Below are 14002 nucleotides of genomic sequence, written 5' to 3' on the forward strand. Positions count from 1 at the left end.
CCCTATCTGCCCTCTTATGCTCTCCACCTGTATCCTACTTTTTCCATATGGTTTCCTCTCTCCTCAGCTTCACCCCATTTCCTCTCCTCTTGGCCACCTTTTCCTTGTGTTCCCATATTCCGATGCACCTTTATTACCCATTGTCTATTTTCCCTGATAAGTCCCATGTCCCTCTCTCACTTCTCCCTGCTTTTCCCAATGTCCTCAATAAAAGCACTATAAAGCAGTCAACACTGGCCACGTCATATTCCTTACAGCAGATATTCTAGCAGTGAGAAACGAGTGGTCTTTGGCTGCAATGAAAGACTCTTTGGCACAAGTGGACTGATTTGGGGACCTTCTAGACGTTAATGAAACTTAAAAGCTTCATATTTGTAAGATGTGCATAATGTCATAGTTCAAAACGTAATCAGTACAACCAGTCCACTGATATTGCATCTGAATAATTAAGAACACTGATCTATCTGGCTTTTTGTTATAAAGAAAAAAGAAAAGGATTGATGTTTCTTTTCTTACAAGAAAATGCTTTTCTGCACTGATCATCAAGACCACAGAAGCCTTCAGCAGATACCATCACCAGAAACCTTCTTTGAATTACATCATCGTGAAGGTCTTGTTGGTTAAACCATAACGCACTGTGTCACTAATTACGCAGTGCACTTTATTCTATGCTTTATACCCTGGGTTGAAAATCATTGTTAGAGGGGAAGTAACTTTTCCTTAATTGCGTAACAGCCTCTACTGGACTCAGGACTCAGTGGATTGAGTTCCAGTAAAGTGTTCTGTATTGGTTAGGTAGCCCGCAAGTCCCACTTTTATCAAAAGCTACTACTCGTACAATTGGTTTGAATAATAATGTTCCATTGAGAAATCAGTCAGTGGTGTTCTCTATAAAAGTAGCAATTTTTCGTACAATTTCCAAAATGTGTAAGAGAAATTGGCTACTGACTGATATTTATTTTATCTATTTTTTTCCAGGATCTCAAACCCAATAACCTTTTACTGGATGAAAATGGCGTGCTAAAACTGGCTGATTTTGGTTTGGCCAAGTCTTTTGGTAGCCCAAACAGAGCCTATACTCATCAGGTAGTAACAAGGTAAACGTTTTAAGTGTATTAAATCATAGACTGCCGATCTGACTATTAGCCTATAGTAAAAGATACAGGACGTCCTGACAAAATCAAGTCGGACAACCCTGAATAACCGGTACCTTTTAATTGCTATTTGTAGTAGTATTCCATTTCACCTACTGTTCTCAAGTAGTTACACTGTTTGCATATTCTTTATCCGGTAATCTGCTAGATTCTCTGTATTCTTCATATATGCTAAGAAAATTATTTGGAAAATATTTCAAAGGCAATGCAGTTTTTGTACAAAATGTGTATTTGTTAGTTAAAACATTGTTCTGACTTTGAGTGTGCATTGCGTAGTTTTAGCAATATTTTACTGTGACATAGAATTAAAAGAAATAGTGGAAGCCCTGTTTAAATCCTCTGAAGAGGGATGCACTGCATGCGCATGAAGTACATAATTTGTTTGCCAGTAAATTATATTCGATCACCCTCTCCTCTTTTCTTTCTCCACTTAAGCGTATTTGTTTACCTCGGACCTTTAGACCTTTTACATGTTTCAAAAATACATGTAGTATAAATTGGGGTGCTTGGTTTTGGTGCAGACTAGGACTTCAGTAGATCTTTCTTTGCTAACCCTCATCATAAAACTCTCTTGTTGAGGTGTATTTAGTGTTCTGTGACTCCTGGGACAATTTCAAGATTTCGGTTTATCCTGGAGAGAAAGAAGGAGGAAGCTGAAAGACAAAAACTAAATTGAAGCTTGCTTTGGCGCATCCCCCCCCCTGCCTCCTAATTATTGAATTACAACAAGCTGTAGGCTTGGATTCATCTTGTGTGATGGAGATTCCGCGCTTTAAAGTGCACATTCCAGTTTCTCTTTCTACTCAGCAAACAGACTTTATTGTAATGGACCAGAACACAAATACCCCATCCCTCCCTCTTCCTGCATGCCCAGCCAACTCTTCCCATTAGCACTTTAGGCACCCTCTCATATCGTGTTCCTGTGTGGGCATTTCCTCCGCAGGTACTACTGTTTGCACCTCACACCTCACTATAACGAAAAATACTACTGTTGCTGACTTGTGCAGTCCTCCACTCTGGACTGGGGCTCCCCTAGGCGCACTCATGATCCCTCAATAGGACAGTATGTCAATCGTGGCAAATCATCCAACATTACATTCCAAGCCATAGATATCGCTGTCCGTCTCAACCCCTTCTTTCTTCTCTTTGTAATTCTGCTCCTTCCGCTTTTCCCCACCTTACCATTTCCGCATGTCATTCTTGCAAGGTTGGCTCCCTGGTGGCTTTCCACCATGTGGTAATGTTCCTTTTAGCTAGTAGAAGCGCAAGATTAGAAAAACTCATTTGTGTGGGATTACCCTTTTTTCCCCGGTGTCCCAGTCCCAGTATACAATATTCCATAGTGTCATTATTGTGCACAGGGGCAATTTCCATCAGTATCTAGCACACTGACATCCAGTAGCGTTCCAATCTCGGGCAATCCCACACCATGTGTACCAGGGCCGTGTTTGGTGCATCATATCGTGGGCATGTATCTCTAGTTCCCGGAAACATCGAGCACAGTCTATGTGGGGTCAGATAGGCCCTATGTAACAGCATCAATTGGATGAATTAAAATTTGGGATTACGAGACACATTGTTGGGGTAGCCTATTATAGTGTCCCATTCTTTGTCAGTCAGTCAGTCAAAATCTTTATTTCGATAAATGAATATCAAAAAAAGGCACGGTACAAAAAAGAAACATACAATCATAATAGAAACACATTATACAATGGTTAAAAATATACAACTTTAAAAGTAAAAACCACATATCATGATTTAACTAAAAACAAAGATACAAGAAATTTTAAAAATCATCACTGTATAAAAACTATGTCATAAAAAGTTAAAAATATATCGTTCCGCCATCCCCTTAATCCTGATATACAATAATGATAATGTTTGACCACTAAAGTGCAAGGTGCAATACTTCATGACAATGTGTCCAATCTCTCTTTCACCATAAATCCTTTCTTGGTGCGCACCGCGCACACCAAGTAATTGGCTACATGAAAGACAGTGCTAGGGTCATTTAACAACTGGAAATAAAAAAGTGCTGGTCTAACTTGTAGAAACCCTGCCTTTTTTAAGATTGGCACAAGATACTTCCTCCTTTCCGCTATAAAATGCCCACAAAACATGGTAAAGTGCATAGAGAAGCTATCACAAGAACAAGGAAGAAATTCATCAGGTTTACACCAGGTTGTGTACTGTCCTAATATCAGGTGAATCATGTTCATGCGGAAATGAGTTAATAAAAACCTATGAAAGGGGCGGTTAACCAGAGTGAGGTAGAATTCAGGGTCTGGTGGGTTTGCAACCAAAAGGTGTGCTCTAACCTAGGGTTTTGTTAGTTCCTTTTCCTCTCTAATTAGCGACAGCCTCAAGAGCATGTCGCTTTTGGTTCTAACAATATCGGCCCGGGATATCAACTCCGGTGAAGAAAAGAGGTTGAGTCGTCCCAGAGTGCTAAAACCGTTTTTAACATAAGTTAACCACTTAATTTTGTGGGCGTTTTGTCGAGTAGGAGACAGTCCCTCAAAATGGCCTGATTTAAAGATAGTTCGTTATTAAGCCAAATTTTAAGCCACATGATTAGAGTGGCCACTCGAATTTTGTCTGTTATAAAATCAGCCCCCAATTCAGAATGGACAGAATAAGATGGTGTTGACTGGGGTACAGACAAGACTGATCTAAGAAATTTATTTTCAGAAGCCTGAAGACGGTCTATCGAGCCATATCCCCATAAGGAACAACCATAATTTGCAACAGACACGCACTTGGCGTTGTAGATGGTCATGAGGGCTGGGACTGGCCTAGCCCCCAGCCTTCTGCTGAAACTCAGGATGGCAGAAGATGTTCTTACTAGGGCACTATTTCTATTTCTTATTTGAGGGCCCCAGCTCCCTTTATCTTCAAACGTAACTCCTAGATACGGGAATGTCGATACTCTTTGCATTTCTACCTTGCTGCAATAGAACGTTTTAACTTTCTTGCAGCGTGAGCCTTTACCCACCATCATAACTTGTGATTTTTTGGCATTTATCTTAAGGTCTAAAGACGTCATGAAAAGGCCAAAAGCATCCAATAACTGCTGAAGACCCAAGCCTGTGCGGGACAAAAGCACTGCGTCATCCGCGTACAGGAGGACAGGAGAACTTGTCTCCCCTATACGCGGTATGTCCGGCGTAACAGTCTTTATTTCAGATTCGAGGGCGTTAATATAAACTGTGAAGAGCAGGGGTGTCAAAATGCACCCCTGTCTCACCCCTCTTTTGGACTTGAATCGACTGGTACGGCGCCCCCCTGAGTCAACCCTGACAGAGGCCTGAGTGGAGGTCGGCTAGAAGGTTAACAAGCGCACGATCAAGACCCAAATCCGCAAGGATGTGCCACAGTTTAGTGCGATTCACAAGGTCAAAGGCCGAAGATAGGTCCATGAACCCTAAATATAACGACCCATCTTTAGCCCTAGTGTATTTGTCCACTAACATCTGCAGATTGAGGCACTGGTCCATAGTATCCCGTTTAGTTCTAAAACCGTACTGCAGGTTGGACAGGACCCCTCTATCATCCAGCCAAGCCTGAAGTCTAAGTAGGATGACCCTGCCCATAATTTTTACTGATGAATCAATTAGAGATATCGGGCGATAACATGCTGGGTCTACCCTACTTCCCTTCTTAAAGACGGGAATAATTACAGACTCCTTCCAGGATGCTGGAATACTGTTTCTGGTTATAACGTTAAAAACACCGCACAACACCCTCGACCAAAGCTTTGTATCCGTTTTAAAAAAGTCGGCTGGGACTCCATCCGGCCCAGGGGCCTTATTTTTTAAGGTCTGATCAATGGCAATTTCGACTTCCGAGGCCTCAAAAACAACACCCTGTATCTCCTGAGAAAAAGAAAGGCTATCTACCAAATCATCAACTAGGTTGCTCGAGTATATCGACTCAAAATGGTTAATCCAATCACCGTCCGGGATATTTAATTCAAGGGAAGCCTGATTCTTATCTGAGAAAAAAGGCTGATTAGCTATCCTCCAAAAGTCAGCACTATTTTTAACAATCTCGGGGTCAGACAATTCTGACCAAGCTAATTCCCTGATCTCCTTCTTTCTATTCTCTATAGCTTTTTTGTACGAAGATCTTAATATGGTTATAAGTGGACGGTCTTTAGGGACAGCTTTAAGGGCCTTGAGCAAATCGGTGTGAGCTCTTGAACATGCATGGTCCAACCACTTTTTCTCTCTGGGCTTAGACAATTTTTTATTGTTTGTCAGACTAGTGTCAATGGAGTTGCAAATGTTACCAAAGGCAGACATTACTTTATTATTTGACGCCCTTGCGTCCATACATGTTAAAACATCGTTTTCAGTACTAACAAGGACCGCTTGAAGGACGTCCTCGGGAACAAGAGAAGACCAGTCTGCGACCCTGGTCCCTTAACACCACATCTTGGCCTCTATTCCCATCTGGCCCACACTGAGTTAAAAAGGCAGTTGACAATACCTCCGCTACTACAGGGTTATGGTCGCTAAATACTGAGACCATAGCGCCAAAGTGAACCACCCTCTCTAAAATCTGGCAAGACATAAATATATAATCGATTACAGTACCGTCGACGTTACCTTTAAAGGTAGGAGTTCTACTATCTAATTCCCCACAACCAGACTTGTACAGATTCCAAGCATTCAGATAAGACTCAAGGGTTTTCCCCCTAGTAGAATGCTCAAAGTGTGTTAATGAAGAGAACGGAGGCCCCTCTTCTGAAGAACTTGTGCATGTCTGGGTGCAGGGGTGAATGTTAAAATCACCTAGAAGAATGACTGCAAACTCCTTTACCTTGGTTCTATAGACTGACAAAAAAGAATCAATGATATCTAAGTTCTGCCTAGTGTCAACATTAGGGCTAGAATTATAAAAATTAATAAACAAAATATTTGAAAAAGTAGGGGGATTGAGTTCAACGATCAGACAGTTTTGGGAACCAGAATTGTGTTGTGTTAACACTCCTTTTAGAGACGTTTTAAACAAAATTAACAAGCCCCCCTTTGGTCTGCCAGCCCCTTCGCTAAAAGCAGGCACAGAAAAATGTGTATAGCCATCCAAAGAGAAACTGTTCAAAGGGTCCCAAGTTTCCTGAAGAGCAATGATGTCAAAAGTCTTCAGTAAGTTAGTCCAATCATTAATCCCTGCCTTGGCCCTAATACCGGCAATGTTCCAAGTCATTATTCGGCAATGTGCATTTAGGGTACCCTCATTAATAGGCAGTCAATCATTTTCGCTTAAAGATGATAGAGGTGCAAACCGATTAAACAAGGGCAAGACTGGGAATACTTGAGGATTAGGCCTATACAAGTTATAACAGTATGAGTCCATGTTTATAGGTGGTTGTTGAACTTGTGGTAATCCAGGAAAGAAGGCCTGTCTATTTGAGGGAGAGGTAGGAGTATGGTGACCAACATAGGAGTTAGGAGTAGGGGTCATGCTCAGGTGGTTGTAGAAAAACCCCAATGGGCGTATACTTATATTATCCTCAGTGACCGGTAAGGAGGCCGCCCTTAATATTACAGTTGCGACGTGCTGTGGGTGTCTTAAATTTACAATAACACAGTCGCCTCTGCAGGATTTTCTTGAGGTACCAATCCATTCAACCCTGCGCACTGACACTATGTCATTGCAAAAGGCGATGGGAAACCCACAATACTTGTTTAGCCAAGCAACGACTTTATTTCCTAGGGAGCTAGTTAGCTCTTCCCGGGCTTCAAATGAGTTTGGATCTACTGTCGGGACATTTGTTAGGACCACTGTATATGGTGCACATTCAGGAGGTAGATTCACTACAGGTTTTTTCTTCCCCAGTGGTCCCCCCATGTTATTTACGCCTGTCTTGTTAGCAACTATTGGCTTCAGTGAAGTAGGAGCTATAATATCAGGTGTTAACAAAAGTTGGGCAGAACTTGCAGGAATTATAGATGGCCCTGTGGCTGTACCTTTAGCCCCCTTACTGCTATTTGATCCAGAGGCCACTGTCGTAGCTGCCGTAGCAGATACACCCGGGCCTGCGATCTGGGGCGTCTTGGTCCGTGACAAATGAGTAGACAAGAGGCACCCAAGTCTGGAGACCTCCTTTGAGACTTGATCTAATTTATAATCGGCCCCATTCGCTACAACACCCTCAGAGGTGGCATTTTCATGTACATTTGTGGTATTTTCAGCAGTTATTTGCGCTGGAGGGGATATGAGTGAACTTAATCTGGCTACTTCCTTTGTCACCATATCTACTTTTGTCATTAGGGGTTTGATCAATAGCTCCAATTTAGAGGTCAACATATCTGCAAGTAGCTGAAGATGGTCACCAATTACAGCGTCATTGCCCCCCCCCCCCCCCCCCCCCCCAGTACTATTGTGCGGAATGCCTGGCGGTGATATGCCGTTCCCCTCACGGCTCGGTGAGTCTTAAAGTTCCCCCCTTTGTCAGTAAACACGCGCCTGCGTCTTTTATCCATTTGTCCTTGAGCGGTTGCAACGAGAACGCCACTTCAGAGAGGATACCGTGAGTCAGCCATCTGGTCAGGTGTGCTCCATGTTCCATTAAATATTGCATAGAGAGTAGTGTGTTTGTAGCAGGTTCAACTCCCTCCTGTGCCCATGTATCTCGGATAAATTGGATATACTTGCGTGTAATAAGAACAGTTGATCCGAAGCTCCGTGCTCATGCACCAAGTCTCCATGTGTCATGAGGGTACCCTCCGAGAAGAACGCCCCTATTGTAGTAATTACCGCATCTGCCCATACCCTCAGTTTGTGATGGGTAACTATTCCTGACCTCGTGTGGACACCTAGTAGCGGAATAGTAGGGGCATACGGTGGAGTCCGATTTGTGTGTCTCAGTGCGTTTTTCCAGTATTTGATTGCTATTCGTAACAGGTGGGGTAGTACCCAAGCATTCTTATTTTCATGAGATATGTTATTTTACTTTTCCTAAGCCATATAAAGTGGTTTCATAAATTTAGCACCTTCTGGGCTGGCCAAAACCACGTTCTGTATTTTTTTATGTGGTCTATGAGGTCGCTGGCTTGAATTGAAAGGGTCGATATGCTTAGCTTTGGAGGTCAGGTAGAAGTCAAAGTGCTCTGTTGCTGCTCTACTCTTTTGCAAGAGGTGGTCTCTCCCTGACATTGAGACTCGCTACCTCTATGGTATAACTCCCTCCAGAGGAACCACAGACAAGACATGAATGTGAACTGGGCTGATATGGAGTGCAGTTGATAAAGGGGAATTGTTGAAAGGTGCAATTCTCTGAATCAGCATTTAGAAAATCCACTATTTTGCTGCAGATGTTCTGGGAAATACGATGGGCACCTGGCCATATACTGGGCAACCTCACTTTTTGTAAGGTCCCCCACTTAGCTTTACAAGTGCATCCTTGTCTTCAGGTGTATGCCCGCCCTCTATCAAACAAAGACTGATCAATGATGAAGCATGACACCAGGTGGTGTGTGAGACCAGTCCTTCACTTTTTGTGAGATGCCTGCACTCACAAATGAACACTATTACACTTAAGCACTTAGGTCATCATACTAGGAGCGGCTCTTTTGTGTTAAACACATATACTGGGCAAGACATATGCATCGAAAGGACAATAGGGAGGTTTGCCACATGCATTTCTGGAAAAATGGAATTGGGTTACCCTTGACATGCTAATGAAATTATTCCCCTTACTCACCTTTTCAGATCTAGCTTGGAACAGCAAATGGGATACTCCTTTGTTAGCTGCATGACATCTGCCTACTAATTGTTAGAAAAGCATTGAAAGAAGTATTACTACACTGACTTGAATACCGGAATTGCTGCAAACCTTTCTCTGAACAGGCTTAGTCGTCCAGCCAGAGTTCTAAAGGAAGAAAGGTTGTGAGTGTGACATGGTGCTGAGACAGAGCAGTCTGCTAGCCAGTTCACACAATCTCTTTACTTAGTAGGCTGTAAAAAGAGGCAGTTTTAAAGATCACTATAGCCACCTTTTAAAGATTTCCTGACATTTGCAAGGCTTCCAGATGTAACCAGCAAAGTCAACTCCTTAGAAAATAGCGATGTGGCTGGAATATATGTATACAACTCTAACCTTGGTGGAAATACCAGCTGGAGGCAGCGGTCACCACCCAATGCTAACTGGCCTCGAACAGCTTCAAGTGGAGATTTCTAGTAAGTATTCATACACTGCTGCCATCTGCTAGCCACTTTAAATGCAAGAGATTGTTGCTACTTGGCTTTTTACTCCCCCGATCCCGCAGTTTTCAGTGTCGTTTTTTGTGTTCTCGAGCATTTGATTTTCAGAAAAAATGTCTACTTTTTCCTTTATTTTTCTTAGTAGGTTTTGCCCTTTTTTCTTTTGACTGTTATTTTTTGGTTAATTATTACACGTACCACCTCAACTACATGCATTTCTTTGAGGACTGCCTTTTGGCCCAGGCCTTGACTGCCAATGTTATCCTTACTGAAACCTCTTTGTCTCTGCATAGATCTGTACAAGAGCAGTGAAGCAGGTCCAATGCAGTTAACATGAAGCTGGGCATTCTCTCCCGACAGCACAATAGAGAATTTTCATTCATTGACTTATTAATATTTCTGAAAGTTTTGATGCACAACGTATACAATCACTATGGCATGTCCTGAATTATTTCCCTTCACATTGTATCATGCAGTTATTTGTTAGGATGAATCATTCGTCAACACTGATCCTAAGTATTGTCGTAGCTGTACAAAATTGCATTAAACTATGAAAACAACAACTTTACAGAATCCAGGTTTGAATATTCAAAAGTAAAAGCAGTCAGAGACTTATAACCTCAGTGCGTAATTCTGCACAATAACCTCCATATGTGGAATGGAATGAGATTTTGGGATCGGATGATTTTACGGTGAAACATAAAGGTAAAAAGTCTGAGGTGTAGTGCAGGTGAGGAAAGTCCCATGAGGCTACTTGAAGAATAGTGGCAATGAGAAGCGGTCTAATTTTACAAGATATGAAAGGGAATAGAAGATATAATTTGGAAGAAAGGAAAGAGCGGGAGTAAATAAGACCTGTTTGAAAACAGAGATTATACTGCGAAGAATGATGAAAAAGGTTTTTGGTCTTGGACGTCACCAAAAACATGTCTTGTCTACAACTGAACAGCAGTGAAAAGAATAATTAGGTAGGCTAATACACAAAGTTCACTACAAGATTAGAATAGGAGTCCAGTTCTGAGATGCGAGGGTGGATAGATGTGATTGAAATCCAAACTATCAAGTGGCGATTAAATGATCTCAGTATTAGTAAGGCTTCTGGCCCACTTAGAATTCCTAATGTTTAATAAAACAAGACTCATCTCTGAGCAGAGTTATTTCTGCCCATTTTTTATGAATTGCTTAACTGGCATCATCCTTTTCCCTAGCCCCCACTCTTGAAATGGCTGTTTCATTAAACTGATATTAAAAAGGTGAATGAGAGTGATCTGTATACCGTTTAATTTCGTATTGGAGGACTCCTCTGAAGTTTTTGATGATATGATATTAAAAGCACTGCAGAGTTCAGTGAGCTAAAATAATTTAATCTCACTGGAATAGAGTTTATTGGGGGCTGGTCAGAGCACATAGCATCATATACCAGCAAGTAATTACATGGTTTGCAAAACATTTGCTGAGTGGATTTTCAGTTTACAATTGATTCAGAAGAGCACAGTCCTTTGTGGAAAAAGCTGGTTACCCAGTGGCGTCTGAAGTTACTTTATTGCATTACACACTTATACTTGAGCTAAAGTTTCAGCAGGATTAACTGTGGAAATAACAAAGGCATTTAATGCCCTTACGCAAGGTTGTGTCTCTACCCTGATTCTGTTTTCCTTTTTGTTTTGACAGACCTACTAAAGGGAGTCCAGTGTTTTACACCAAAGAACACGTGTATGAATTTTAGAGTACTTTTGAATCCCGATGATTTGGTTATAGTATGCTGATAGGGGTGCAAAGGGAATTCCATACCCTTCCTGAATATTGTGATATAAATCATTAGGTAATTATTACTACTAAAAAACTCGGACCTATTGGTTCCTTTTAATTTACCACAACAGATCTGTGCTAATGCTTTCCCTCAGTGCACAAGACTGATCCTAATAGCAAATAATTCCACTGGACTAACAACTAACTTTGACTTCCAGGGTAGCATGCTAGTCGCCGTAAAGCACTTCAATGCCTCGTCAAGGATAGTAAATGTTATATAAACGAAATTACAATACAGTACAATGTTCAGAAATCACAATGCGTGAAAGTACTTTAGCAGATGGTTTTTACAAAAGCATTGAGAGTTTTACAAGGGCTCGGCCATTTTAATTGAACATTTTCTGGGCTTTCAACCAGGGGGTCCAACCCAAAGGCCATGCCCGGTGGGTGTGGGCTGCAGCTAGGTTCTATACACAACCCACTGTGTTCAGCCATTTCTTATATTGTCGTTTTTTTTAAAAATAACATTTTTACGTCGATTTTTGGGGGTTACACGTTTTTTTAAATAAGCTTTTTTTACTTTCATTTTCTTAAATTATTTTTTTAATTTTGAACTTTTTTAAACTTTGGAAAAAGTCCTTATGTTGTTTATATGGTACTGATTTATTACCGAGGAGATTATGGTCATGATGCTTTGCCCCTGAGCAAATGATTGTTGCTTTTATTGCAGTACTTGAAAAAATCTGCAGTCTGCAATCTTTTTCCTCCGCTTGTTAGAGGACATCTGATGGCAGGGTGTGCTAATCTCCAAAGTCTTTGAGGTGTGTTCCTGTATGAAGACGATGCAGGAACGCAAAGCCCTATTTTACTGAACACCGAAAGAAGTCCCGGAAGTCCCTCTCGAAGTCAAGGGAGCAGACCTGTTCCAGTTCTCGAGGACATTCCCACAATAGGTCTTTGTCAAGGTCCAAGTCTTTCAGTTAGTCGAAATTGAAGCAGAAGCACAAGAAGGCCAAACGGGGATTCAGCAGAGTCCTGCCACTCAGCCTGAAAAGTCATGAGGATGTCACAGTGCCTTGATGTTTCACTCTCAGTTCCATCCCACACAGCTGAGTCCACAACTGATCCCAATCACGTTTTTAGCTTCTGGTCAATGTTACAACAGATTGCACCCTATTTGGAGGCCATTTTGTGAATTTTCGGCACCCTTCTAGCTCCCTCTGGTTTGTTTTGGGGCCCCAAGGATCTGTGGTCACTTCCAGTTTGAATACAGTTGTTGTGTTTGCCCTCGGTGCTGTTTGTGTCTCCAGAACCTGCTCCAGGTTCTGCTCCGATGGCAGAGCAGACTTCCATTCCAGCGCTAAAATCCATACGAGTTCCTGCTACATTGACGCTGGTAACAACGCTGCTGCTGGAGGACGACTCTGTTCCTGTAGAACTTTCAGACCTAGAGCTGAATCCCTCTTGACCCTGAAGGAGGGCTCACCTCACAGATTTAATAGGCCCGAGTGCAATCTGATTCAGACATAACTACTCCATTTCTTAGGAGCCGCACCCCAACAGCTCTTCGGTTTGATTACTGGTGATAGGGGGTAGGGGACAGTGTGGTATTTTCTCTAAATTATGATTATGACAATTTGCATCTGGATTTCCCGGGACCAGTGGGTTGAGCACTTTCCTCAACACTGAGTTGTGTTCTTCTCGTGGCCCACCCACAGAAGAGTGCTTCCTTTGTTGTGTTTGAGATGTGTGGCCGTAGTCTTGAACTTACAACTGTCAACTGTGGAAGTCAAAACCAAATCGACTAACAGAAGTTTTGCAGCTGGGACAAATCTCTTTATAATCCTTACCTCGATTTAATGAAGCCCTGACTGACACTTGGTGCCTGGTCTAACCCCTGTTCCTGTCTGCCAGTAAGCAGACAGGTTTTCAAACACCTCAGACTGGCCCAGGTGAACCTGATTTCTTAACGCAGCACCAAACACCCAGGAGTTTAGTGGTTCAAGCTTTCACTAGTAGGACGAACCCCACTTCTTTCTTCAATACTCCTCTTATTGGATAGAGACATCTAGCCAGAGATTTCTTAACTTGTGAATTCTCCCCAGGCACCTGTCTGGATCTGGATATTTTTCAGCAGTACCTCTGCGCACCAGGGGCCGATGTTGTACGGCTCCGTTATGGTATTGACTCTGGTTGTGATGTCAGTGGAGCCATATAAGACCCCTCTGGCACGTAGATGTCAGTTTCTTCTTTTCTGCGCTGTAACATGGATCCCGAGAAGTGTATCTCTGGCTGTTTTTCGGCCTGCTGTGACGATTTTGTCATCTGAAACTGCGTGCCAGCTGTCCATGCCTTCTGGGTTTAAGTCCTTGGTACTTGTGCTCGACAGATGTCTGGTATGGATCCACATTCCATATGCATGTGGTGCTTAGGCGAGCAGCACGACGCCGAAGAATGTGCCGGCTGCCAAAGGCTGAAAACAAAGGCTTTGTCAGAGCGACGGATGAAGCTCCTGATTGCACGGTTGTCTAGGCCTTCCAGTTCTCCTAAACGTTGGTCAACTGCGGTTCGGCAGCAGAGTCGCTCCAGAGGCTGTTCTCATGGGCGTAGCTCTCCATCCAGTGAACGGCGGAAACGGTCCAAGACCCTGTCCATATCCCATGGTAAGCATTGTCTTAAAGGATCGAGGTCGCAGCCTTCCAGGGCTTCTTCGTCTCATGTTGTGGGTTCAAGCAGCTCCTCCCGACTTGTACTGAGGACTCTGCAAGAGTCGCTCCCATGCTCCCCCCACCTTTCCTGGAGCCGGAGCACTAGAGGCCAGATGAAAGAGTATTACGATGCTCTTCATGTCTTATTTGGGTCCTCCCCTTCCCCTGGAGCGCATTCGC

At 42.7% G+C, this 14002-nt stretch overlaps 1 protein-coding gene across 2 annotated transcripts in view; it reads left to right on the forward strand.

The window, feature by feature from the left end:
• CDK7 (cyclin dependent kinase 7) overlaps window positions 1-14002 on the forward strand; it is a 306650-nt gene that overhangs the window by 212576 nt on the left and 80072 nt on the right. For both annotated transcript variants that reach the window (XM_086960721.1, XM_086960720.1), the window contains exon 7: window positions 979-1097. In XM_086960721.1, the coding sequence (XP_086816847.1) occupies window positions 979-1097 (119 nt within the window). The remainder of the gene's footprint in view (window positions 1-978; window positions 1098-14002) is intronic.

Source organism: Lissotriton vulgaris, chromosome 3_1 (genome assembly GCF_964263255.1).
Source record: "Lissotriton vulgaris chromosome 3_1, aLisVul1.2, whole genome shotgun sequence".
Classification (NCBI taxonomy): Eukaryota; Metazoa; Chordata; class Amphibia; order Caudata; family Salamandridae; genus Lissotriton; species Lissotriton vulgaris.